The sequence below is a fragment of the Saccopteryx bilineata genome, chromosome 12 (assembly GCF_036850765.1).
Source record: "Saccopteryx bilineata isolate mSacBil1 chromosome 12, mSacBil1_pri_phased_curated, whole genome shotgun sequence".
NCBI classification, from domain to species: domain Eukaryota; kingdom Metazoa; phylum Chordata; class Mammalia; order Chiroptera; family Emballonuridae; genus Saccopteryx; species Saccopteryx bilineata.
In genome coordinates this window covers 51,789,181-51,817,124 of record NC_089501.1, presented here as the reverse complement: position 1 = coordinate 51,817,124, position 27,944 = coordinate 51,789,181, and the positions used below count along the sequence as shown (strand labels likewise).

The 27,944-nt window shown below is 46.1% G+C and overlaps 2 protein-coding genes and 2 non-coding genes across 4 annotated transcripts; 3 read left to right on the top strand and 1 right to left on the bottom strand.

Annotated features, from left to right (window-relative positions):
- Positions 1-473: 473 nt before the first annotated feature.
- Positions 474-12,796, top strand: TCP1 (t-complex 1). The gene is made up of 12 exons (XM_066247777.1): positions 474-705; positions 1,728-1,813; positions 2,019-2,147; positions 3,606-3,703; positions 4,083-4,193; positions 4,494-4,675; positions 4,990-5,116; positions 10,111-10,286; positions 10,647-10,770; positions 11,485-11,677; positions 11,983-12,146; positions 12,501-12,796. The coding sequence occupies exons 1-12, from the start codon at positions 642-644 to the stop codon at positions 12,715-12,717; spliced, it is 1,671 nt and encodes a 556-aa protein (XP_066103874.1). The 5' UTR covers positions 474-641; the 3' UTR covers positions 12,718-12,796.
- On the top strand, positions 3,860-3,999 carry LOC136316534 (small nucleolar RNA SNORA29). Its single transcript, XR_010727764.1, has one exon. It is a non-coding gene; the product is annotated as a small nucleolar RNA SNORA29 (small nucleolar RNA).
- LOC136316527 (small nucleolar RNA SNORA20) lies at positions 10,835-10,971 on the top strand. Its single transcript, XR_010727757.1, has one exon. It is a non-coding gene; the product is annotated as a small nucleolar RNA SNORA20 (small nucleolar RNA).
- ACAT2 (acetyl-CoA acetyltransferase 2) lies at positions 12,711-26,558 on the bottom strand. The gene is made up of 9 exons (XM_066247778.1): positions 26,399-26,558; positions 25,610-25,744; positions 20,275-20,456; positions 17,538-17,655; positions 16,384-16,527; positions 15,457-15,579; positions 13,933-14,087; positions 13,348-13,458; positions 12,711-13,073 (listed from the first exon to the last, which is right to left on the bottom strand). The coding sequence occupies exons 1-9, from the start codon at positions 26,451-26,453 to the stop codon at positions 12,903-12,905; spliced, it is 1,194 nt and encodes a 397-aa protein (XP_066103875.1). The 5' UTR covers positions 26,454-26,558; the 3' UTR covers positions 12,711-12,902.
- Between the last annotated feature and the right edge of the window lie 1,386 nt (positions 26,559-27,944).

The following is a 27,944-nucleotide window of genomic DNA, read 5'->3' as shown; positions in this document are numbered from 1 at the left end:
CTCTTTTTTTCCTTAGATTACCATAGCTGTCCAATGTGAATGTGTCAAAATTATACCTATTTTTTCCTGTCAAATCTGCAAAAAACAAAATGTTTGATGTGCCACTGAGTTTTAGTAATTAAGTCATGGGTCATAAGATGAAAAAGGTTGTAGATAGCTGGTTCCCAAGACCCCCGTGCTCCGGCCCCTGACAACGGCCCCGCCCTTCCCTCCCATCACACTCCCAGCTCCGCCCCGCCGCGAACCCTCTTCTAGAAGGCACTAGAATGTGTAACTGCGCAGGCGTCACCGAGCACACCCGCCCCCCCCCCCCAGCCCCACCCGGTAGGCAAAGACCCTGACTTCCGTTCTACCTTGGCGCCCTTCTCATTCGCTGTCCAACTGGGAGAAAGCGCTGGCCCGCCCTTTCCCGGCTCCTCACTTCCGGCACTGCACGCCCCTCCTCTCTTCCGTTCCCGCCCTGCCCCGCGGCGACACAGGCGACCGGGGTGGGGAGGGGAGCGGCGTTCCCGGCAGCCCCTGCGGCATCGCTCCAGCACGTTCCACGCCGCCGCCGCTGGACTGGCAGCCGCCCGGCCTAGGGACCGAGACGCCAGTTGTCTGCGGTGTGAGTGAAACCCGAAGTGGACCCTGCCGCGAAGATGGAGGGGCCTTTGCCGGTATTCGGGGACCGCAGCAGTGGGGAGGCGATCCGCTCCCAGAACGGTAAGGATGGGCCGGGCCTGGGTTAGGCCGGCGCGGTGCGCTTCCCCGCCCCGGCGCGCCCCGCTCGGGCCGCGGCCGCCGTCCTTGTGCTTCCGTTTTCTCCCCAAAAGAGAGCTTGGTGCGGGCTGCATGTCCTACCCACGCGGGTCTCAAGCGCCCCCTTCCCGCAGGTAGGGGAGGAGCGCCGCACGTGATGGGGAACCGCGCCGGGTGGGGACGGCTGGGGAGGATGCCCGGGCTCCGGGCGCGCGAGAGCGACCCGGGTGCCCACACGTGCCGGCCGGCCGAGCCTGGGGTCCGCTCTGGCTGCTCTGAGCCCCTTCTGTTCCGACCATACCCACGAGGAGCGCCCCTCGCAACCTCGGGGCCTCGGTTTAGGACCCCTAACCAGGAAAGACTACTTTCAGCTGTTCTGATGCGTAGTGACCGACTGGTCACCATCCCGATGGCCTGCCCCGCCCATTGTCCTCGGCAGTAGATGCTGCGTTCCCTACCTATCGCTAACAGCTTCTTGAAATAATAGCCGGCGAAATATTAGTTGGAGGCTAGCGTGAGCGATACTTAAAGTGAATTTGTTCCATGAAACATGGATACGACTTAAAGCGTTTGTTGTTGAGCCTCTTTGAGAGTGCTTACAATGAGAACTCATGGATGCCTGTGGGTCTTACCGTTATTTGATAGATTGCTAGTTTTTTTGTTTTTTGTCTTGGATGAGTTTGCATGAAAGTCAGAACCTTTGGATGCCCAGTTTTTTGATTCACAGATAAAAACTGTTGATTTTATAGAATTAAAAAAGGAAAAATACCTGCCAGCTTCTGAAGGAAAAGGTTGTTGAAATGTGTTTTTTTATTTTCCATATAAGGTGGGAGAATCTGAAATTATGACTAGTAGATAATTTAAGTAAATAGAACAGATTTGTAGATTTGTAAAATTCAGAGACTGCTGGATGTCATTTACTTTAAGCTGAAATGATTGTCTTTGAAATGGTGGCTATTTTAATTTTGTTAATCTCATTTCTACAGTTATGGCTGCGGCTTCTATTGCCAATATCGTAAAAAGTTCCCTTGGACCAGTTGGCTTGGATAAAATGTTGGTGGATGATATTGGTGTAAGTACATCTAGTTGTTTTGTTTCTTCAAATTGAAAAGATCTTAAGTATTTTGTTATGTAAGTTGTTTTTAATCAGAGTGCTAGTATTGGAAGGTGTTGACAAAGTGAATGAATGTATGTCATAACAGAGTTGTGTTCATTAGAAGATACCCTGTTTCTGGGGGTGATTGTGATTATCTTTTTCTTTCCGGCAAATTTCTTAGGATGTAACCATTACTAACGATGGTGCGACCATCCTGAAGTTACTGGAGGTGGAACACCCTGCAGCTAAAGTTCTTTGTGAGCTAGCTGATCTGCAAGACAAGGAAGTGGGAGATGGAACTACCTCTGTGGTAGGTGGTCACCAGGGAGAAAAGGAAGTTTTTTGGGTAGTGACTTGGAAACGGATTGAGGGGGGTTGACTGATGGTTATACCTAGTTTGCACACTTCAAATAGAAAAGAAAGTTGAAGAAATATGTTTCCCTCATTTAAGTTTAGTTATTTTCCTTTCCCATCAATGACCTGAGACTTAGAAATTTCTAAAACCTTCCCTTTATAATTATCTAAAAGAAATCTCACTGGTTCTTAAAAACAACATTTTTTATATGACAAGGCATTCTCATGAGTTCATAGTGGGAATATGAGAAAGTCAGTAAACGTGATCAATAACATAAAACCTTGGTGGCCCTGGCCAGTTAACTCAGTTAAGAGTGTCGTCTTGAAACAACAAGGTTGTGGGTTCCATCCCCGGTCAGGGCACACACAGGAAGCAACCAAAGAATGCACAACTGAGCGGAATAACAAACGAATGTTTCCCTTTACCCTCCCCTCTCTCCCTGCCTCTCTGTCTGTAAATAAAATGAACCCTAGCTGGGTAGGTCAGTTAGTTAAGAGCATCATTCTGAAATGACAAGGTTGCGGGTTTCATCCCTGGTCAGGGCACATAAAGGAACAGTGGGTGGTACTGTCCCTCCCTGCCTCTCTCATAAGAAACAAAAAAAATTGGAAATCATCCGGCACGTTGATGTAGAAACGCTTTTATTTGGTCAAGAACAAATAACGTGTTCTAAAGAAATAGTGTGTTGTGGGAGGGGGGAAATGTTTGTATTTCTAAAGTTAAACTACAAGCCGTGAAAGAATGGAACTTACCTCTTCTAAAATAATAAAAGTGGTTTTGTACAGGTAACTTAATTATGATAACATGACTTTTTAAATAAAATCATAATTTCCCCCAAATGATGTGGTATTTTTAAGTCTTTAATTAAGAAAAAAATACCTTTCTAGTATTCTTAAGAGATTTTGAGATTTTATTTACTGACTTTGCAGAGGGTGGGGATGAGAAGTAGTTGCTTCACTCTAGCTGTTCATTGTGTGTGCTTTGACCGGGCAAGCCTGGGGTTTCAGACCCGCAGTCTCAGGCTTCCTTCCTGGTAGGCGCTCTGTCCACTGAGCCACCACAGGTCAGGCTTTAAATGATTTTTGAAATGAACCAAGCAATAAACTGAAATGGTACAGGTCATTTGAGTAGGCAGACACTTCATCTTGAAAGGTGATGGCTGTGTACTTTATTAATGTACTGCAGAACTAATTTATTAGCCAGAACATTTTTCTGGCTCTTATTTGGCTTTGACCATTTGCATATGAAACCCTATGTAGAGTTATCTTTTTTTAAATTTCTAATCAGTTATTCATTTCACTGCTATCACAGTGCTGTTTAATATTCTGGTTACTATCTGACTTGTGTTTTTACATATGCATCATTACATATATTGTCAGACTGATGTTAGGGCAATGAATGTTTTCTCAACAGGTAATTATTGCAGCAGAACTTCTAAAAAACGCAGATGAACTAGTCAAACAGAAAATTCATCCCACGTCAGTGATTAGTGGCTATCGACTTGCCTGCAAGTAAGATGTTTGCGTTCAGAGAAGATTTTATATTATTTGATATAATCATAAACCGTTTAAATGTTTTTGTTGATGACTACGTTTTAATTTTAAAAATGTGTATTTTAGCATTTAAGTAATAATGTTTTGAGGTAAGTAGGGCTGGTATCTTTTTTTATTCCCATTTGACTACCACATTTTCTACTAATAATAGATTTTAGTGGCTATGCTTATGGGATAGATTAATGCTGCCATGATCTGAAGAGGGAGGGTTTTTCTGTGTCCTCCTCCTATATGAAATGGCTAAACAGAAAACTGGTGCCTATGATATTTTGACACTGATAAAATGAAAGTTTGAAGATGGAAGTAATTTATGTTTTCTCCGGCACACTTTAAACAGGGAAGCAGTGCGTTACATTAGTGAAAATCTAATTATTAACACAGATGAACTTGGAAGAGACTGCCTGATTAATGCTGCTAAGACATCAATGTCATCCAAAATCATTGGAATGTATCCTTGTGTTGGTCCGATAAAGTTTAAGCTTTTTTTAAAGCAAGAATTTGTTAGTTTTCATGCCAGGTGGCACTTTATTAAAACCAACTGTTTCCTTCCCTGCTTTTCTAAGGGGAAGGTAATTTAAAGTGTTTGTAAAGGTAGTATGAATTACAAATGGTGATAGTTCTCTAGCATTTTGGTGGTGTGAATAATGCCTGTTTCTTTGATGGGGTTGTAAATAGGATGTGCCTTTGAGTTACCCTTGACTTTGTTTACCCACTGTCCATTCCAAGTTCTCCTTAACTGTTGCCTTAGAAATGGGGATTTCTTCGCTAACATGGTAGTAGATGCTGTTCTTGCCATTAAATACACAGATGTAAGAGGCCAGCCTCGCTATCCCGTCAATTCCATCAATGTTCTGAAAGCCCATGGAAGAAGCCAGGTGGAGAGCATGCTCATCAATGGCTATGCACTCAATTGTGTGGTGGGGTCCCAGGGTAAGTCTGGGATCTCCGCCACCTAAGGAGAGGCCTGGCGGGTAAAATTAGCTTTCTGTGGACTGAATACTGTACATCTAAGATGAACCATCTTAGGAAAAATGCAAATTAGGAGAAAGTATGCGTTGAATGCCATAAAAATGTGTATGGAATGTTAAATGTAACAAAATTGAAGTTTGTGTTTACATATAACATAGTTTAATCTCCATGCTATTCTATTATGCTTTATAGTTCCATGGATGTTATTAAATGTAGCATTTTTAATAATTACTATGAAGTAATTACTGTGAACTGAACATTATATTCAATTATAGGCATGCCCAAGAGAATAGTGAATGCAAAAATTGCCTGCCTTGACTTCAGCCTGCAGAAAACAAAGATGAAACTTGGTGTCCAGGTGGTCATTACAGACCCTGAAAAACTGGACCAGATTAGACAGAGGTAAGTGGGCAAACTATTTCTGACCTTTGAAAACAGGTGTCTGTAAATTCCACTTCTGTTAGACCAGGTGATAGTAAACTAAAAGGGAGTTACAGTTACATATCAGTTAATGTATTCTCTCAGCTAAACAGTAGAGGAATCAGGCAAGTACACTGTGTGCCTACCTACTGTATGCCAGGCAAGTACTAGGGGTACAGCCAGTGTTACTGATTGGCATGCTAGAGGCCTGGTCATGAAGTCAAGTTTTTAATGGTTAGGTGGTTAGTATTTGGAGTATATTTTTTGTTTTGTTTTTATGTGGGTTTTAAGTAACTGAACCAAATGTATAAGAAATGTTTTCCCCAGGAGTCAGTAATGCTGTCATCTTTTATCTAACTGTATTTCTTTACTCTTTCCTGACATACCAGCAAGCGTTCTTCAGTCAAAGACCAGTCCTTCTTCCAGGTCCTGTTGCCTTCTGCTTTAAGATTTTTTTTTTTTTTTTTTTTTGTATTTTTCTGAAGCTGGAAACAGGGAGAGAAAGTCAGACAGACTCCCGCATGCGCCCGACCGGGATCCACCCGGCACGTCCACCAGGGGTGATGCTCTGCCCCTCCGGGGCGTCGCTCTGTAGGGACCAGAGCCACTCTAGCGCGTGGGGCAGAGGCCAAGGAGCCATCCCCAGCGCCCGGGCCATCTTTTTGCTCCAATGGAGCCTTGGCTGCGGAAGGGGAAGAGAGAGACGGAGAGGAAGGAGAGGGGGGAGGGGGGGAGAAGCAGATGGGTGCCTCTCCTGTGTGCCCTGGCTGGGAATCGAACCCGGGACTTCTGCACGCCAGGCCGACGCTCTACCACTGAGCCAACCGGCCAGGGCCTGCTTTAAGATTTTTGCTTCATTGATAGTTCTTTCTCATATGCGTCTTCAACTACTAATTCTTTTTCTTTTTTCTTTTTTTTTTTTTTTTTTTTTTTTTTTTTTCATTTTTTTCTGAAGCTGGAAACAGGGAGAGACAGTCAGACAGACTCCCGCATGCGCCCGACCGGGATCCACCCGGCACGCCCACCAGGGGCGACGCTCTGCCCACCAGGGGGCGATGCTCTGCCCATCCTGGGCGTCGCCATGTTGTGACCAGAGCCACTCTAGCGCCTGGGGCAGAGGCCACAGAGCCATCCCCAGCGCCCGGGCTATCTTTGCTCCAGTGGAGCCTTGGCTGCGGGAGGGGAAGAGAGAGACAGAGAGGAAAGCGCGGCGGAGGGGTGGAGAAGCAAATGGGCGCTTCTCCTGTGTGCCCTGGCCGGGAATCGAACCCGGGTCCTCCACATGCTAGGCCGACGCTCTACCGCTGAGCCAACCGGCCAGGGCCAATTCTTTTTCTTTATTCAATGAGAGAGGGGGGCAGAGACAGACTCACATGTGCCCCAACTGGTATCCACCTGGCAAGCCCACTAGGGGGTGATGTTTTGCCCATCTGGGGCTGCTCTGTTGACAACTGAGCTGTTTTAACGCCTGAGGCGAGGCCATGGAGCCATCCTCAACACCTGGGGCCAACTTTCTCAAACATTTGAACCATGGCTGCGAGAAGGGAAGAGAGAGATGGGGGGGAGAGGGGTGGAAAAGCAGATGGTTGCTTCTCCTGTGTGCCCTGACCAGGAATTGAACCCAGGACTTTCACACTGGGCTGACGCTCTACTGCTGAGCCAACTGGCCAGGGCCCTATTATGAATTTCTATACCTTGTTTCCCTAGTGATTACCACAATTTCTAATTATGTTTGTATGACTTAAGAGTATAACCCTTTTTTTTTTAACGGGGGGGGGGGGGGAATAGACAGGGACAGACAGGAACAAAGAGATGAGAAGCATCAATCATTAGTTTTTCGTTGCTCATTGCAACACCTTAGTTCATTGATTGCTTTCTCATATGTGCCTTGACCGTGGGCCTTCAGCAGACCGAGTAACCCCTTGCTCAAGCCAGTTACCTTGGGTCCAAGCTGGTGATCTTCGCTCAAACCAGATGAGCCTGCGCTCAAGCTGTCAACCCTGGGGTCTCGAACCTGGATCCTTAGCATCCCAGTCCAATGCTTTATCCACTGCGCCACCGCCTGGTCAGGCCAGAGTATAAACTCTTAAGACAGACACTGAATGATTTCCTTGGCTTTGTATCTGTTTTTATTATAGTGTCCGGCAGTATTTTTTCAGTATGTACGAAGGGGTTTATTTTGCAGGCTTTTTTTTTTTATCGTTTTGTGGGTTTTTTTTAATTTCTCCACGGAATTGGGGGTGGTGGAGAGAAGCATCAGCTTGTTCCAGTTTTAGTTGTGCACTCACTGGTTGCATCTCATGTGCCTTGATTGGGAATCTAACCTGAGACCTTGGTTGCCAGACGCTTTATTCTTCTTTCCCATAGCTTGCTTAGTTTCCATATGTTTGTCTGCCTCCTGGCAGCGTCACCTGAATATAACACGGCTTCAGCCTCAGTTGTTAGAAACTGAACTCTACTTTCTCGTCCTACCCCAGCCTGTTAGTAGTTCTACTCCCCTGTCAGTGGCTGAAACGCCAGGTAGTTCCCGAAGTCATAACCTGGGACTCTGCTCTGGTCGCCCGTTGGTCCACATAGTGCCTCCTTGCCTCAGTCCATCCCCTTTCCAGTGCAGTTTCCACACTGATATCGGGACCCTTTTGAAAACAGATTTGACAATGCTGTTCTTATGTAAAAAGATTAAACTGAGTCCAGACTTTGTTTTGTTTTGTTTTGTTTTTTGTATTTTTCTGAAGTTGGAAACGGGGAGGCAGTCAGACTCCTGCATGTGCCCGACCGGGATCCACCCGGCATGCCCACCAGGGAGTGATACTGTTCCCATCTGGGGCGTCGCTCTGTCACTACCAGAGCCACTCTAGCGCCTGAGGCAGAGGCCACAGAGCCATCCTCAGCGCCCGGGCCATCTTTGCTCCAACGGAGCCTTGGCTGCGAGAGGGGAAGAGAGAGACAGAGAGGAAGGTAGAGGGGGAGGGGTGGTGAAGCAAATGGTGCTTCTCCTGTGTGCCCTGGCCGAGAATTGAACCTGGGACTCCTGCACACCAGGCCAACACTCTACCACTGAGCCAACCGGCCAGGGCCGAATCCAGACTTTTTAACACCCCTACAGGGTTCTCCATTTTCTGGTTTTACCTGTCATTTCAACTCAAGAACCTTCTTGGCTCCAGACCCTCAGGCTTTCTGTCCCTTCTACTGGGATGGATTTTGCCTCCCATGTGCTCGTAATCTCTGCATTCTACTGTATTAGCATTGGCCACAGAATGTGGTTTGACAGGCAGATCATTAAAGGCAGGGACGCTTTCCTTTCTAACATAGTTCTTGGTTAGTGACTCAAGGTGGTGGTGGGGGGGCAAGTAATTTTTAATCCTTGGAGCTTTTATATAAATTGGATTAGCTTAAATTTTGGTCATAGAAGCAAAAGGGAGGTCAATCTAATTTCATGTGCAATTGTACTGCACACTAAAAATTAGGGGATGTTTCAAAATGAATATGAAGCAATAAAGTCATTTGACTTTTTTTTATTAAATAACATCAGAAAAGCAAATGACAAGTCAAAGAAGGTTCTATTATGCAAATGAGATGCAAACTCAATTATTGTCATTGAGTAGCAAGTGACATTGGTGGGCATAAACAGAAGCGTGTCAGGGTGGACGAGAGTGCCACACATGTACTGTTCAGTATGGTGCATGGCCACCCAAGACTGCTGAAACACAGTGACTGCAATGGGGCATGGACAGGATCAGGTTGTCCAGCAGTTCTAATGGGACCCTCTGCCAGTCCTGCTCCAGGACACCTTCCAGCTCAAGAACTGCTGTGGGAAGCATTGGACGGTTTGTCAGATGTCTTCCCAGTGCATCCCGAGCATGTTCAATGGGATTCAGGTCTGGAGAACGTGAAGGCCAGTCCATGCGTTCGATTCTTGCCTCTTGAAGCATGTTGTTGAGATGCGCACAGTGGGGCCTTGCATTATCGTCTGTGAAAAGAAAGTTGTTTCCAACTGCTCCAGCATGGGGACCACTAGACGGTGCAGACCTCATCTCGATATGTGACAGCAGTCAGCAATCTGTTTCTGATGTGGAGGTCAGCCCACACCCACCACCACCAAAGGAGTACCTTTCTCGCATGAAACGTGGATTCTCCTGTGTTCCTTGTTCACGCCAGATCAGAACATGATTGTCAGGCTGCAGATTGAACCGTGACTCATCAGAGAAGACAGTTGACCACTCATCACGGGGCCAAGGATGATGCTCATCAGCCCACCTTCTACAGGTTCTATGGTGTTCAGCAGATAACAGAATGCATACCATTGGTTGCCGGGCATGCAGTCTAACACGATGGAGCCGATTTCATATGGTCTGGGTGCATATCCATCATCTAGTAGCAGCAAGAAACTGTCCCTGCAGCTTTGCCGCATTACTGCTGCACCTGTTTCTTCTTGCCAATAAGGTCAAGTAGCGGTCATCTCTTGCTGTTGTGGCAGATGGGCGACCCTATCCTCGTCTTCTATGTACTGTGCCAGTCTCTTGAAAGCGATTCCAAAGTCTGCTAATCACACTTTGGGATGTTCCAAGTGCTGTTGCCACTGTTGTCTGACTAGCTTCAAGATGTCTATGGCTCTCCAGGCTTCGCATTCAGGCAAATTGTGTTACTTGAGCATTGCAACGGATGGAAAATTGCAGGTGTGCACTTTCAAGATCAGGGAACGGGCAGATACTCCAGTACTTTCAACCTTTTGTATAGTGCATTTTCACCAATGAAATAAAAGTTGGCTTTGCATCTCATTTGCATAATCAAACAATTTTCTTTGTTTGCTTTTCTGATGTTCTTTAAACCAAATGCTTTTTTTCATTGCTTGATGTTCATTTTGAAATCTCCCCTAATTTTTCTGAGCATTGTATTTTGACGTTTAATTGAAGTTAGAGTTATGTTATGTAAATACAGGAGGTAACTTTGGGTTCCTACTCACACTTCATTTACAGAGAGTCAGATATCACCAAGGAGCGAATCCAGAAGATCCTGGCAACTGGAGCCAACGTGGTCCTAACCACTGGTGGAATTGACGACATGTGTCTGAAGTATTTTGTGGAGACTGGCGCAATGGCAGTTAGAAGAGTTTTAAAGAGAGACCTTAAACGCATTGCTAAGGCTTCTGGAGGTATGTCTTCTGCCACCTGTCAGATACGACATTTCATGTTATTGCACAAGACCATGTCTCTTTACACTGAAATGTTAACACTAAGCAGTTTCAAAAACATACTTTTTTGTGACTTGTGCTACAGATGTATTTATAGAGCCATGTTTCATGTAACTGGAAAAGTTCTTTAGATTTACTTAATTTCTTCACCTCAAAATGACAGTTCTTAGGACAAAAGAACAGTTGCTTGTCTGATGCTTAACTCAAACCTTAAACTTGGTATTTATACATCACCTTTTCAGAAATGTTTCTGAATCTAAGACAGGTTGTGAAAGTATTCATGGGAGAACAGTGTTTACAGACCTTTGTAACTCTTAACAGCAACTATTCTGTCAACCCTGGCTAATCTGGAAGGGGAAGAGACTTTTGAAGCTTCTATGTTGGGACAAGCGGAAGAGGTGGTCCAGGAAAGAATTTGTGATGATGAGCTGATCCTGATCAAAAAGTAAGAGCTGCTTTCGAAAATAGAAAGCTACATAAATTTTATTAATGAATTAAAAATAAATCGCCTTCCCATTTATTTGCTGCTGTAGTCTTTTCAGTGATATAAGCAGTTATACGCATGGGATAAAATAACATTGGGCCATTGTAAATTGAGATGGAATAACCGTTTCAGATCTCTTCTGCATACATGGCCTAGACATTGCTTCCCTGTCCGTATGTCCTTAGGTAAGCAGGATTTAATCAAAGTGCTTACAGCACATTTTTCTCATATATTTATAATATGTATTATTTTATATATTTAATAATGTATATTATTAGTGTTTCTTTTTTAGAAAGTAGACAGTGAAAGGGGCAGAAGGGAGAAATGGGAAGCATCATCTCATAGTGGTTGTTTCCCGCGTGTGCCTTGACCAGGCAAGCCCAGGGTCTCAAACCAGCAACTTCAGTGTTCCAGGTCAATCCTTTCTCTTCTGTGCCACCACAGGCCAGGTTTTAAAATGTATTAATTTGGGAGAGGGAAACATCAAGTTGTGCCGTTTATTTATGCATTCATTGGTTGATTCTCTTGGGTGCCCTGACCGGGGATCAAGCCTGCATCTTGGCATATCAGGATGGTGCTCTAACCAACTGTGCTACCCGGCCAGGGCCCTTAAAGAGTTTCTGTGTAGGCTTATTTTATAAACAGGTTAAGAATGTCACTTCATCTTCTTAACAGCACTAAGGCTCGTACATCTGCATCAATTATCCTACGTGGGGCAAACGATTTCATGTGTGATGAGATGGAGCGCTCTTTACACGATGCTCTGTGTGTGGTGAAGAGAGTGTTGGAGTCCAAGTCTGTGGTTCCGGGTGGGGGAGCTGTAGAAGCAGCCCTTTCCATATACCTTGAAAACTACGCAACCAGCATGGTAAGAACGTCTAGAAACCCGTTTTCTTTTCAAGAGGTGTGTGAGATTGTCTCTATCTAGCATTTTTAAAAACTAGTACTTACTGACTGGTTGTGAGGGGGCAGGACATTCTTTTGTTCCACATAGTTGTGTGCTCATTGGTTGCTTCCTGCGTGCCCTGACTAGAGTGCAAACCCACACCGTGGTGTTTTGGGCTGATCTCTGACCACCTGAGCTGATGTGCCAGGGAACTAGCATTCTGTTCATGTGCCTCATCTGAGGCCTTGGCTGCTGTTGTGAAGACACCTCATTCTCTCTCCTCTTAGGGGTCTCGGGAACAGCTCGCTATTGCAGAGTTTGCACGGTCTCTTCTTGTTATTCCGAATACACTGGCAGTTAATGCTGCCCAAGACTCGACTGACCTAGTTGCAAAGTTAAGAGCTTTTCATAATGAGGCTCAAGTTAACCCAGAACGTAAAAATCTAAAATGGTAAGTCTACAGTTTCCCTGTCTTGCTCACTGTCATCTGTATGTCATTTTCTTTTCTGCTGATTTTATTAGCATTCAAGTGTCCTAACTTCTCTTTGCTTCTCTGGGTAATTAACTTTATAGGACAGTCCACTTGAGGAACAGGGGAGATTATTTTGGGTTGATCCATATCCATTTTAAGCAACCCCTTTATAAGATAGTAAATGGTGTTAATCATTTCTTTACTACAATCTAGGCCTTTCATGTACAATCCTTTCATTGATTTTGTTGTTCATAAAGCATTACTTTAGTCTTAAAGGGATAGAATGAGTATGTGTTCTATAAGAGCTCATTATTTTTTTCCCCTGAATTGCAGGATTGGTCTTGATCTGGTCAATGGCAAACCTCGAGACAACAAACAAGCAGGGGTATTTGAACCAACTATAGTTAAAGTTAAAAGCTTGAAATTTGCGACAGAAGCTGCAATTACCATTCTTCGAATTGATGATCTTATTAAATTGCATCCAGAAAGCAGAGATGATAAGCATGGAGGTTATGATGATGCTGTTCACTCAGGAGCCCTTGATGACTGATTTGATTCCTTTTATTTATAACAGTGTCAGATGCACCTGTCTTACGCCTGTGTATTACACATTAAAGTACAAGCTGGCATGCCTTGGGTTCTTGTGAAGTGGAAGGTGGCTCCCATTCTCAAATTGGTCCTGATTTCACATTAGTGCCTTACTAGTTTAGAGAAAAATGAGGTTTAAAACTGGGTTCAACCTCTCTGAACACACATTGCTATCCCCATCCCACCCCCAATACACAGGGCAGCAACTCCACGGCGTCCGCCTGTCCGCTCCAGTGCGTGTAGCAGGGTAACGAGAATCCGACAGCCCGATGCCCCGAGAGGATGGCCCAAGGCTATGGCCCCTCCTTGACAGTTGACCTAAGCGGGAGAAGATTGGTTATTCTGTGGATATATCACTGAAATCCTAAACTACCTTTTCCACAGTCATGTTACCTCAGTAACCCGCCCTTTTCAACTGCCTAGAACCTGACCTGTGCTCTTGACATGTATCCTGACTGCCTTCCCTTATTCCTTATTTCTGAGAACCCTGTTCGTGTTGGAAGTAAACCAATGCAGTTCTATGTTGACAGTCGTAAAACTGCATTGTGAATGTTCATTTGCAAGCTCTCCAACACTGCTTGCTCATGTTTACCTTCTCTGGGTTTAATCCAAGTTCCTTAATTATGGCAACAGAGAGGGCTGCAAAGGCTTCATTGATTTCAAATAGGTCCACATCCTCCAGGGACCAACCTGCTTTTGCAACCTAAAAAAGATTAAAATCTAAACTCAGGTGGAATCGTTCTTCATCGAAGGTAAAAGAATATACTGCAGTACTGAAGGATCTCTGGGTTCCTACATCACACATTCTAAGAGGTTAAGGATAAAACAGCCCTTGAAATTCTAAACTTAAAATTTGAACCAGTAACATCTGTCATGTGTAGAAGAGGTGATGTAGCAGAATCAGTTCCCCAAACCACATGATCTAAATTTTCCTGGCTTCCCTCTGTGGGAGGGTAAGTAGAGGTAAGGAAATGAGTAAGCTCATTTAAGGCTAATAGGAAGACTATATATAAAGCAAAACCTGAGAGGAGTAAACATGGAAGCAAAACCAAGCTCAGTATTGGCATTTTGGAGTGGAAAGGACCCAGGCCAAGTTCAAACGGCAGAGCTGAGTACAGAACTGCAGGTCATTGGTCTAGTCCCCGAGAGGTAAGTTAACATTCACAATTAAACTCACGGCTTGCTTTATTGCTGGAATCGGTCCTGTTCCCATAATGGAAGGCTCCACACCTGCTTGTGACCAGGAAACTATCTCTGCTAAAGGCTTCAGGCCACGGTTGTCAGCTTCTGACTTCTTCATAACCACCACAGCTGCAGCACCATCATTCATTCCTGCAAAAGACGGCTGTCAGTAAGGCTGCTGGGCTGCAGTTGTGTGTACCTGTGTTTACTTAAAACCTGAAGACAAGTTATTAACATGTTGGCAAAGCCGTCGGCTGTATTTCGGAGTGTGATTAGAAAAGCTAAGTTAGCCGGTATGACATAATTGACCACAGAACACTCCAATGGGAGAATGAATGTGGAAAGATGGAAACAGTGGGGAAGGGAGATTAATGAAAAACGGAAGAAACAGCTCTGGCCTCAGGAGGGTACTGACAGATTGGCTTTTTCACCTGCACGTCTCATCAGGATATTGGGAAAGCAAATCCATTCAGCATGCCGGGTGGGTAAAGGGTTACTACAGTTGGGAGTACACAATAGTTTATTTTCGTATTTCTTAGTTGAATTTTCCATATGAGCAACTAAAACTACTTTTGCCCCATCTTTTATATATAAGGTCTACTGGAAAGTTCTGTCCGTTTTTGGAATAAAACAAAATACAGATTTTTCTTACCGTCAATAAACTTTATTAAATAATTGCCATTATTAATGATTTCTTGCCAGCGTGAGGGCAATTTGTATATCCCATTTTTGAAAAATGTTTTATCTTTTGATGTGAAAAATTGAACCAGTGCTTGTTTGATATCTTTTCATTTTTGAATTTTGCCCTTCAAAAACTTTTCTAAGGACAAAAATAAGTGATAGAGGGTGCTAAGTCCGGGGAATATGGTGGATGCAACAGACATGCTTCTGTAGCATTTCTTCCTTGTTGAAATTTGTAAAAATTACAGTGGCGTAAATGAACTTTATCAGTAGCCGTGGGTACACTATTGCTTCACACATAAGACTAACGTGAATCAACTTTGTTTTAGTTAATTTGCTATGTCAGTATGTATACATTAAGTCAGTGATTTTCAACCTTTTTTTTTTTCATGGCACAAACACACTAATTACTAAGATCAGTGCCCCTGACTAAATACAACCATTTTCATCTCATGACACAAATAAATTAGTTACTAAGGAAGAAGAGGTCAAGGCCCCTTTTTCTTTAGTAATTAGTTTATGAGTGCGTGAGAAACAAAGGTTGAAAATCACTGCATTAAGTGATAAAAATAGAGAGGCACACATGCGCCAAATGTGTTTACGTGTCGAAACTTGTGATAGAAATGGACAGAACTTTCCAGTAGACCTTATACATAGGTTAAGTCAATAATCAGCTATGGAGAAACTAATGATCAAATATACGGAACTACAACATTTTCCCCTAAAACAGCTAAAACAATGCTATAGAAAAACGTGTATAAATAGTATAAAAAGGTATTAACCTGGAAGACCTACCAGAAGATAAGATTTCCCCCAAGTGCCCTTGAGAAAACCTAACCTGAAGCATTAGCTGGGGTGACTGTTCCTGTTCCATCTTTGAGGAAGTAAGGCTTCAGTTTAGACACAGCTTCTATGTTGCTCCCATGGCGAGGAAATTCATCTGTTTTAACTTCAGTAAGACCTTTAAAAAAGGAAATTACCTGACATTAGAACAGAGATGGCAGGCAGCACGCTAGGAAAGGTGGATTCTTTAGACCTGATACATCCAGATCAATATGTGGAAGAAAGGTTTACTTAAAAATACTTCCACTTCAAAAAGAGAAAAGTATGTCCTAATAATTACTGTATGTTAACACCTTTTATGAGCACTATTGTCGTGAGAGCTTCAGTGTCTTCCGTATCCATAGCCCTCTGAGGAAGGCAGTCATAGGGAGTTCTTTGTGCAAAACTTTGGGGTCTGGGACATAGGGCTTGGCCGGTTGCAGCCAACTGGGTCCGGGAGTGTGCAAGCCAGCCTCACAAGGGCTGGTCATAGGAGATGGCCGTCAATCACTAACAGAACTGGACTGGGGCCCTCCATATTAGATAACAAAGTGATCTAAAGAGATCCACCCAAGAAATAGGAAATGCACACAGAAGCAACAGGAAGGAAGGGATGTTTATTTCTGAGGAGATGTAGCCTGTAAAAAGGTCAGCTGTTGCCCCCTCACAGCCCTGAGCCAGCGCTCCAGTTCCTCATGAAACCCGCTCTGCCTCCCCAGCAGTGTGGACACCCTGGGACTAAGTTAATGCGGGCACGGCTTCCCATGCCCTCGCCCATAAATGTCCCCCTCCTCCAACCCTTATTCAGTATCTTCTAGTTGCAACCTGAAAGACACAGCTAAGACACTATCATTTATAAACAGTCCCATATGTTATTCTCTTAATTACTACCCTTACTTGTAAACAGCCATGTTAATGTTAAAATCATGATTTATACACCCACCATTTCTAGTAGGTACAAAAACTGGTACAATTTCTTTGTCAAAATAGCCAGCTTTCTGTGCATTCTCGGTCCTGTTCTGGGACAGAACTGCAACCTTGTCCTGATCTTCTCTAGTCACTTGCCATTTTTTGGCTACATTTTCAGCTGTGAAAAAAAATAAAGCAAAGAACAATCATTTTCAGGAATTGGCTTTTGGTAGCTCAAGATTTTCCCATTTAACCAAACACTGCCTGCCCACACGAGCAGGCTCACTGGTGGGCTAGGGACAGCGCTCCCATGCAATCTTGCCTCCCACTGTCTCTGAAAACGAAAATGTTGCAGTGACTTACGAAGCCATTTTTTTTCTTTGCTTCTTACCTTTTCCTTTTTGTATAATTTTAAACTTCCAGAACTTTCCTTTATGCAGATGCATCAATTGTTTACTTTTGCCCCAATTATTTTATCGTTTTTTCTGAACCATTTGAAAGTTATAGATATCATGCTCCTTTATCCTTAAATTTTCACTTCAGTGTATATTTTCTCCAATCAAGGCCATTTTCTTATATAGCCGCAGCTTTCAAATTCAAGAAACATAACATCGATACAATATAATTAACTAATTCTTGGTCCCTATTCAAGTTTCACCTTTAGTCCCAGTGATGTCCTTTATAGCTAATTTAGTTACTCAGTTCAGGATCCAATCCAGGCTCATGCACTGCATTTCATCATTTCCTTAGTTTTCTTTGATTTGGAAGAGTTTCTCATACTATAGTATCTTTGTGTTTATTAACCTTGACATTTTTGAAAAGCTGGGACCAGTTCTTTTGTCAAATGGCCCTGATTTGGGTTTGTTGTTTCCTCAAGATTAAATTAAGAGTATGCACCTTGAAGGTAGCTCTGTTGGCTACAGCATCGTCCTAATACACCCAGTTTGCAGGTTTGCTGGTCAGGGCATACACAAGAATCAACCAATGAATGCACAAATAAGTGGAATAACAAATCAATATTTCTCCCCCCTTCTCCCTCTCTCTAAATGTCAATTTAAAAAAATAAAAAAAGAGTATGCAGAAAAGCAAGTATCCCACCGAATGATATTATGACCTCAATATGAGGAAAGCACCTGTGCAGTGGTGCGACACTTTTACACTCAATGCTCTCAGCCACGTCTGCCTCACCTGTGATGCCCATGTGATAGCTGTGAAATGCATCTGTGAGCCCGTCACAGAGAACGCTGTCAGCCAGTTGTGTCTCCCCGATCCTGACTCCTGTCCTCAAGTGAACCAAGTGAGGAGCCTGGAGACAAGAAATACAACTGAACTGAGGCTCGGGTAGAACCAGTCCTGTCCCAAGGATCCCGCTCTTAACTGTCCAGTGGACCTTCAGTCTTCATCCGGTCCTCCTCAGAACCCTTCTGCCCAGTTCTGGCCCATCCTCCTCCCCACTCGGGATCCAGCTTCTGAAAACCCCTGGAATCAGCACACCTCCCTGTCCACTCGTGGGAGCCTGTTGCTCTCCTACCCTCCTGCCTACCCATACCCGTTTTCCATCAAACCCATCCCTCCTGTCCTGTTTCCTTAAGAACCTCATTCTGGCCCTGGCCGGTTGGCTCCGTGGTAGAGCGTCGGCCTGGCGTGCAGGAGTCATGGGTTCGATTCCCAGCCAGGGTACACAGGAGAAGCGCCCATCTGCTTCTCCACCCCTCCCCCTCTCCTTCCTCTCTGTCTCTCTCTTCCCCTCCAGCAGCCAAGGCTCCACTGGAGCAAAGTTGGCCTGGGCACTGAGGATGGCTCTGTGGTCTCTGCCTCAGGCGCTAGAATGGCTCTGATTGTGGCAGAGCGATGCCCCAAAATGGGCAGAGCATCGTCCCCTGGTGGGCGTGCCAGGTGGATCCCGGTCGGGCGCATGCAGGAGTCTGTCTGACTGCCTCTCCGTTTCCAGCTTCGGAAAAATACAAAAAAGAAACAACAAAAAAAACCTCATTCCTTCCTTCCAAAGAGGCAACTAGTTATCTGTTAAAGGAAGAGCTCACCCAAGGGCTTAAGTGATGCTAACGATGTTACCTATTTTGATAGGAGACATAATGCCTATACATGAGAATAATCGAGTTGTCTAATTAACTGATGGAGAGGGATTTCTGGGTAGGGTATACTCTTAACTCTTACTTAACTCAATTGCAAATATAATAGAATATAAGGATTTAGCCTGGCCTGCGGTGGCGCAGTGGATAGAGCGTCGACTTGGAACGCCGAGGTTGCTGGGTTTGAAACCGTGGGTTTGCCCGGTCAAGGCACATACAACAAGCAAGCAATGAACAACTAAACTGAAGCAAATGAGTTGATACTTCTCGCGCCATACCTTCTCTGTAAAATCAATAAAATAAAATCTATTTTAAAGTGGTTTTCTGACCCAAATGATTTTATTTATTGATTTTGAGAGAGAGAGAAAGCGGGTGGAGAGGAACGGGAAGCATCAACTTGAAGTAGTAGCTTCCCATAGGTGCCTTGACCGGGCAAGCCTGGGGTTTCAAACCGGCGACTTCAGTGTTCCAGGCTAAATGCTTTAACCAACTACGCTACCACAGGTCAGGCTTTTTCTTTTTGTTAAGATAGGTTTTATTTATTGATTTTTAGAGAGGAGAGAGAGGAAAAAAAAGGGGAGTGAGGAGGAGTGGGAAGAATAAAATCTTTAAAAAAAAAAAATAGCTTGACCAGGCGGTGGCGCAGTGGATAAAGCGTCGGACTGGGATGCGGAAAGACCTAGGTTCGAGACCCCAAGGTTGCCAGTTTGAGCGCGGGCTCATCTGGTTTGAGCAAAAGCTCATCAGCGTGGACCCAAGGTCGCTCGCTTGAGCAAGGGGTTACTCGGTCTGCTGAAGGCCCGCGGTCAAGGCACATATGAGAAAGCAATCAATGAACAACTAAGGTGTCGCAACGAAAAACTGATGATTGATGCTTCTCATCTCTCTCCATTCCTGTCTGTCTGTTCCTATCTATCCCTCTCTCTGACTCCCTCTGTCTCTGTAAAAAAATAAAATAAAATAAAAATAATAGAAGAACTTGGAGTCAGAAGATCTGTAGTTGAGTCCTGGCTCTGGGCCTATTTACTTACTCCCTATAAATGAACAATGACATCATCTGCCCCCAAGGGCTGTTGTGACTGCGTGTATAAAAGCATCTCATACGGCGCTATCAGGATATTAGTAGGGCCCATGAGAATCACTGTCTGTTTGCCACCTTCAGCCTGCCTCCCTGGGCCTGCGCAACGCTGGGCTGAACAGGCCTGTCTAGGGCATCCCCAGGGGAGACCCTGAACTGCCGATAGGAAGCAGGGGATATCCCGTTTCCTTTATCACTGTGCCAGTTTGAGGGAACAAATCCCACCTGGCAAACTTCTTAGAGAGAGCCACCGCTCAGTGGTCCTCTTTTCTATGTTCATACCCCCAAAGGTCAGCAAAATTGAGTCCCTAGGGCCCTCCTTGTCACGTGCAGGAAGGTAAGTGGCAACATGTCCTTAAATTTTCTGCACTACAAGAAAGAAATCTAAGGCCAAGGATATCTCAACATTATAGGTTAAATTCAGAACATACTGTATGCTTAACATTTCAGAAAAACCATTCTGTTCTAATCCCACAGGTTGACCAACTTCTTCTACAACCTGAATCCCCCCCTCTAATTTGAAAAAAAAATCAGCATTCAGGTAGGAATCAGGGTTGAATCCATTTCTTGTTCATTCGTTTCCTGTTTGGTTCCAGCTCTGATATGAACGGGCTTACACTGCTGGCACAGATGTGAGTTCACCAGCGACAGACCTGTGGTGGCCACGGATGTGAGTTCACGGCGACAGACCTGGGGTGGCCACGGATGTGAGTTCACGGCGACAGACCTGGGGTGGCCGTCTCGTCAGAGGCCTTACCTTGCTCATACTTTCCATGCCTCCTGCAACCACAATGCTGGAGTCGCCCGTCCCGATGGACTGCGCTGCCAGGCACACAGCTTTCAGGCCGGACCCACAGATCATCTGGCAGCTCCATGCTGGCACAGAATAGGGGATCCCTGCACCCACACTGGCTTGTCGAACAGGATTCTGCCCACAGCCTGGAAGAAGGAACACGGAGGCCTCTCAGCCATCAGAGAGAAAGGTGAAGACTTCGGGGAGGCACATGCAGTCAGGAGTTTGCGGCCGGGTCTGCTGCCACTGCCAGGGCAGCTCTGCCAGAAGCGAAATGGCTTGTGTACCCTCCCTGTCTGTCATACTCAGCCGGTAATACTTACTATCTGTGCTGTTCTACAGACAGGAACACAAGCTTTCTTCTCCACAAAGCTATTAATACCTTAAGAGTGAACACACAATGGGGTGTACAGAGGTGTGCTGTAGCACTGAGCACCTGAAACCGGTACAATTGTGTTAACCAGTGTCACCCCAATACATTCAATTTAAAAAATTAAACCATAAAAAATAAACACAAACTATCTTCTTGCCCTTTAGACAGGGCTTGAAGATGCACATACTCCCATATAAACATAAGGCAGAACACGGGCGTTGCTGGTTTCTATCTAGGCGATGTGTTTCTGGGGTCATGGCTAAGACACCTGAGCCATAACATTAGAGGGCTACTTAAAGAGGAACATTTCTGATAAGAAGCACTTCTTTCCTTAATATTCAGCACACCATGGTTAATTGGTTATGTAACAAGTTATGTACAACATGAGAATCGACAAATACCTTTTCAAGAATTCAACTGTGGGGAGTTACTACAGAAAATGAAAAAAAAAATCTCATACCCTTAATTTAATCAAAGTAGCAGAGAAGGGGATGGAGTCAAAAGTTTCAAGTATCCTCAGTCACCATTATCTGTAACAATGGGTAAGTGTCTATACAGCGGTCACTCTAATGCAAATTGCTGATATACCCACACCTAGAAACTTTCCTTGGTGAGCTTATTAGAAAAAAATCAGCAAATGGGTCATTGACAAAAATGTAGAGATTATATGCATCACAGTGTTATTAATCTGGGATTAAACTGGATGTTGAGAGTAGATGCAGGAAAAACATTAAAAAGACAGTATTAAAATATTCTCTGGCCTGACCAGGCGGTGGTGCAGTGGATAGAGCGTTGGACTGGGATGCGGAAGGACCCAGGTTCGAGACCCCAAGGTCGCCAGCTTGAGCGTGGGCTCACCGGTTTGAGCCCAACGTACTGGCTCCAGCAAGGGGTTACTCAGTCTGCTGAAGGCCCGCGGTCAAGGCACATATGAGAAAGCAATCGATGAACAACTAAGCAGTCACAATGCGCAACGAAAAAAACTAATGATTGATGCTTCTCATCTCTCCGTTCCTGTCTGTCTGTCCCTGTCTATCCCTCTCTCTGATTCTCTCTCTGTCTCTGTAAAAAAAAAAAAAAAAAATTCTCTGGTCTGACCAGGCAGTGGCGCAGTGGATAGAATGTTGGACTGGGATGCTCAAGACTCAGGTTCAAGTCCGCAAGGTCACCAGCTTGAGCACAGGCTTATTTGGTTTGAGCAAGGCTCACCAGCTTGAGCCCAAGGTCGCTGGCTTGAGCAAGGAGTCACTCGCTCTGCTGTAGCCCCCCGGTCAAGGCACATATGAGAAAACAATCAATTAACAACTGAGGTGCCGCAATGAAGAATTGATGCTTCTCATCTCTCCCTTCCTAGCTGTCTGTCCCTATCTGTCCCTCTGTCTGACTCTTGTCTTTCACAAAAAACAAAAGAAAACAAAACAAAACAAAAAATATATTCTCTGGCCTGACCAGGCAGTGGTGCAGTGGATAGAGCATTGGACTGGGATGTGGAGGACCCAGGTTCGAGACCCCGAGGTCGCCAGCTTGAGCGCGGGCTCATCTGGTTTGAGCAAAGCTCACCAGCTTGGACCCAAGGTTGCTGGTTTGAGCAAGGGGTTACTCGGTCTGCTGAAGGCCTACAGTCAAGGCACATATGAGAAAGCAATCAATGAACAACTAAGCTGTTGCAACAAAAAACTGATGATTGATGCTTCTCATCTCTCTTCGTTCTTGTCTGTCTGTCCCTATCTATCTCTCTCTCTGTAAATAAAAAAAATAAAGCATGCAATACTTGAAAAAAAATTCTCTGAATTAAACAGGACACTGGTTAATAAAGAAGACAACTTTATTTAAGGTTTCTACTTTTTAAACTACAATGACTTGAACATGCATTTAGGTAAATAATCCTTTATAAAAACTTTGGCCTGCCCGCCCTTGCCGGTTAACTCTGTGAAGAGTGTCGGACGTGCATCAAAGTTGCCCTTTCGATCACCGGTCAGGGCACACACAGGAACAGCTCATTGTTCCTGTCTCTCTCTCTCTCCCTCTCTCTTTCTTCTCTATTCCTCTTCCTCTTCTCTCACTAAAATCAATAAATCTGGTGTGAATGAGTTAACATTAGACATAATTGTTGTCAGATCTTCAAGAAACAAAATATTCTTTTGGTGTGCTGCAGGATTTTAGTCATTCATTTACATGTGCCGTGGGATGAAAAGGTTTGAATGTCACTGTCTTCGATTACTGGGTATAGGGCTATGACACAGTACATATTTCAGAAAAGGGCAGTATTACTAAAATTTTTTTAATGGTAACATGTGTCTTTAAAAGTTTCCAGACACTCCCTCACAAGGGCAGGCCAGTGACTTAAGCCCTCGGCCTGCCTGGTTTCCACACTCCAAACCCGCTCACAGAGGCAGCTAGCCCAGTCGGGGCCAAACTACATCATGTTTACCAGGACTTGTCTTAGTGCCAGTGTATATGCAGGGGTCACCATCTACCCATTGTAGGTCAGAATGTAGGCATGACAGTGGACATTTGCCGCCCACAGCAATGAGAGTAGCCTTCTTGCTTAGGAAAGAAAAAACAAAACAAAACAAACTTTGGCCTGACTGGTGGTAGTTAAGAAATGAGCAAACAGCCTGACTGGTGGTGGTGCAGTAGATAGAGGGTCTGGGATGCTGAAGTCCCAGGTTCAAAACCCTGAGATCGCCTGACCAGGCGGTGGTACAGTGGAAAGAGCGTTGGACTGGGATGCGGAGGACCCACGTTTGAGACTTGGAGGTTGCCAGCTTGAGCGCGGGCTCATCGGGTTTGAGCAAGGCTCACCAGCTTGAGCCCAAGGTCGCTGGCTCCAGTAAGGGATTACTCGGTCTGCTGCAGCCCTTCCCCAGTCAAGGCACATATGAGAAATCAATCAATGGACACTAAGGAACAGCAATGAAGAACCGATGTTTCTCATCTCTCTCCGTTCCAACTGTCTGTCTGTCCCTATCTGTCCCTCTCTCTGACTCTCTCTGTCTCTGCCAAAAACAAAAACAAAAACAAAAAAAACCCTGAGAATAGCGCCTAACCTGTGGTGGTGCAGTGGGTAAAGTGTCAACCTGGAACACTGAGGTCGCTGGTTCAAATCCCCACGCTTGCCTGGTCAAGGCACATATGGGAGTTGATGCTTCCTGCTTCTCCCCCTTCTCTAATCTTTAAAAAGAAGCTGGTGACTATCATGAATAAAGAAAACAGTAACTCATTCTGACAAAACCCTGAGATCGCTGGCTTGGGCACAGGCTCATCCAGCTTCAGCATGGTTGCTGGCTTGAGCTTGGGATCATTGGCATGATTCCATGGTCGCTGGCTTGAAGCCCAAAAGTCGCTGACTTAAAGCCCAAGGTCGCTGGCTTGAACAAGGGGTCACTGGCTCAGCTGGAGCACCTTAGTCAAGGCACGTATGAGAAGCAATCAACAAACAACTAAAGTGCTGCAACTACAAGTTGATGCTTCTCATCTTTCTCCCTTCCTATCTCTCTCTCTTGCTTAAAAAAAAAGAAGAAAATGAGTAAACATAATTAATTAGTAGTTTAGCAATAGCAGAATATAAACTCCATGAAAATAAGGATTTCTTTTTTCTTTTATGTTTATTTTATTGATTTTGGAGAGAAAGGGAGAGAGCAGGAGAAAGACAGGAACATCTGTTCTTGTATGTGCCCTGACCAGAGATTGAACCGGTAACCTCTGTGCTTCGGGATGACGCTCTAACTAACTGAGCTATCCAGCCAGGGCGAGGATGTCTATCTTATATGAACAGTGCTTATCTCAAGCTGGTAGAACAGTACCTAACACACAGCAGGTGCTCAGTAAATATTTACGTGATTGTGGCGAGTATCTGGGCTTAGGGAACAAAGACTAACTCTACTTCCAACTGTGACCGTGGGTAAGTTACCCTCTCCAAATCTCATTTAGCCATTAGTAAAATGGAGATAATACGATCCAACCCACTTACTGAGATTAAATAAATTAATAAAAGGAAAGCACTAAGCACAGTGCTTTCAAGGCCCAGCACTAAGCAGACCCTCTGTAAACACAGCTATATTTTTATTACCATATGTACAGATACTACAAAGGTGAGATGTGGAAAAGGTAACAGAGAAACCAGTAGGTGAGTACCCAATGGGCACTGGAAGTGCCCATTGAGTCATGGGTCTGGAAAGGAAGAAGGGGGCAGTGACTGGAGGTAGCCGGGCTGAGGTGCTTCTCATACATTTAAAGCCTTGCAGAGTCACGAGAAAGTGGCATTCTTCAACTTGAAGTCCCGTTTGGACCAGTGGAGAAAGAAGAAAGAGGAATTACAAAACCACAAAGTAAATACACAGAAAAACTGGGCCAGGTCTCAGAAAGAGTAAGGACAAAAGCCAGTTGTTAGTGAGCACGAAACTAGTTACAATGAACTAATTAGGAACTGGCAGTGATCGCCAGTCTATTAAACCTGGCAGAAGATCGGAGCACTGTGGTGACCTACCTGTGAGGAGCATGAAGCCAACCTGCCTTACCAGCTCACAAGTGAGCCCCGCTGGGGTGAGAATCTTACCTGTGCTGTTGGGACCCTCTCCCCAGCATCTAGCACAGCGTGGGGCAGGAAAGAAGAATGCAGTACATTTTTATTGAAATGCGTGACACTTTTAGGGTCATGCATCCTCTCCCACGTGCCAGGCTGGCCCTGCCTCTAAAGAAGGAAAAGGCAGTGGAGGAGGGGTGGTCTCGTTCATTCAAGAAAAGTGGGTTAAAGATGCGGAGTGGAGAGAAGCTATTCAGGGGACTCAGCAGAGGAGCGACAGGAAAAATGCTAACAGCAGAAACTCTGTGAGCACATGCACAGGGGTGAGAGCAAAGTGTGCAGGGGGCAGTTGGGTCGCTGATAAATACACATGACCCTCTGCCGGGGTCACCGAGGAGTACCTGCTGTCAAAACGTGTCCAAATACGACCTCTGACACCTCCTCCGGAGCCACTGCCGCCCTCTTCAGGACTTCTTTGATGACGGCTGAGCCCAGGTCATGGACAGGAACCGTGGACAGGGCACCATTGAAGGAGCCTAGAACAAAAGGGAACGCGAGGGCGATGAAGAGGCCGCCCACGACGGGGGGCCGGCAGACCCGGCTTTGCCCCTGAGCAGGCGCCCACCACCGCTCACGTGGGTACAGAACTCATAACGCGTGACTCGCAGCAGCCGAGACCAGGGCAGGGGGCTCCCAGAGCGCGCTGGGGGCCGCGGACCCGCGGGCTTGCCCCTCAAGTCCGAGTGGAGGGACCACGCTCCCCTAACAAAAGATGTCGGCCCTCCCGCGCCGCCAAAGGCTTTGAAAACCCTACAGCAGTAAGGACATGAAAGTAATTCACAGCATCGCTGGGGCCACCGGCAAGACCCCTGCCCCTTGTCCCGGGCTAGTGCCACCCAGCAGCCCCACCTGAGGCCATGGGGCTGAGACGGCCAATCAAAAGCTCAAGAGAGAGCGCCTCGTTCTGCCAGCCAATGGCGAGAGTCGGACGGTGCAGTGGTTCTACCCCGGGAGCCAATCAGAGCGCGCGGGGAGGAATCACCGTCAGCGGACGAGGGGGTAGGGACTGCCGGATCAATCCCGGGTGGTGTGAGGACCGTCGTTCCGAGGGTCCCAGGCGTCCCAGGGATCCCGGCAGCCGGGCCCGGCCTGCGTATTCCTGCGCTGCGCGGCGGCTTCCGGCCACTCACCTATGATGGTTCGCGCCGCCGAGACGATGACCACGGGGTCCGAGCTTTTACTCATTCTGCAACACGACCAGTCCCAGCGCAGCTGTGGACCCGATGCTACCGCAAGCGAGGCAAAGCTTTACTCAAGCAGCCGACAGACCACTCCGGGGGGAGGGGGCGGAGCCCAAGGCCGCCCCGCCCACCGCCCCTGCGGGCGCCGGTGCGCAGACGCGAGGCGGGAGGAAGGGCCGGAGGCGGGGCTCCGGGGCGGAGACCCCTGACGGAGACGCGCCGCGCTCTCCGCCACCTGCGACTTTATGTGCACAACCCACTGTTGCAGTTTCTGTTCGGACGCTTTTGTTTTGTTTTATAACATTTTATTTAGAGGAGACAGTGAAATTCAGGGGAGAGGAGCGGGAAGCATCAACTAGTAGCAAGCCGGGGGCTTCGAGCCGGCGACCTGAGCATGCCAGGTGGAGGCCTTCTCCGCCGCGCCACCACAGGTCAGGCGTGTGGGTTTCCTTTTGTGAATTTAGGGTTTTTGGAGTGAGTGAAAGGTGGGGTGACAGTGTGGCGCGGCCTGCCCGTCGCGGGAGCCCCCGCTGATGGGTGCTTTTGCTCAGCTGGCCGCCAGAGCACCCCCTCGCCCTGTCTGGGCGCCCCGAACCCTCCCTCCCACTGCGGGTCGCCCTGGTTCTCCTCGGGCAGACGGGGGCGCGGGGAGCAGACTCCGTGCCCGGCCGGTTGGCACCACGTGCAGCGGCTGGCCTCGTGCCCCGCACGACAGAGGGATTGCCTCTGGCTGGCCGTGTGGACCGTCGGAAGCGGAGGAACGTGTGATAAGTTGGGTCGCTCTTATGTTCTTGATTACTTTCTGTCTCAGACGGGACGAAAGTCAGAGTTACAGTTTTGTAGGAACCCGATGGCCTGGCCCCGGTCATTGTACAGCAGCGCTCTGGCTTGTCTCCCCTGGACACACCTCCCAGTCTGGTCTCCCACACAGAGGTCCTGCTTTGTCTCATTCTCACTAGCGCCTGCGACAGTGTTGGACACGCAGTGGAGACTAATGCACGCTTATCAAACGTTCATGAATGTTCGTTATGATGATCATCTGGACGCTTTAACAACACCCCAGGGCTGCAGGAAGCCCTAGAGAGAGAGAGGTTAGAATCAGGCTACAAATGTGGAGAGTTACAAGGACTAAACCCGACAAGCTGGACGGGCGGGGAGGGGGGGGCTGCATGGTGGGCCTTACAGACCCAGAGATGGAAAATAGTTACAAAGGGTGGTGTGAATATAAACGTTCCTAACTAAAAGCGGGTCATGGCGGATCGTCACATTCTAGGCCTGTAGCTTTCTTGACAAGGGTCAATCTTTACCTTCAGTGAGCCTGTCGTTTTTGTTGTTGTTGCTTCTTGCATCTAACATAACATTCCCGTGGAATATCAGAGTAATCCATTTTACAGACCTCAAAGTTCATCCACTGCACCAGAGTGCAAGACCACAGAACCCCCTATTGTCACCTTGTTCCCGGAGTACATATCTCTATGTACTGAAATTGTTCCTT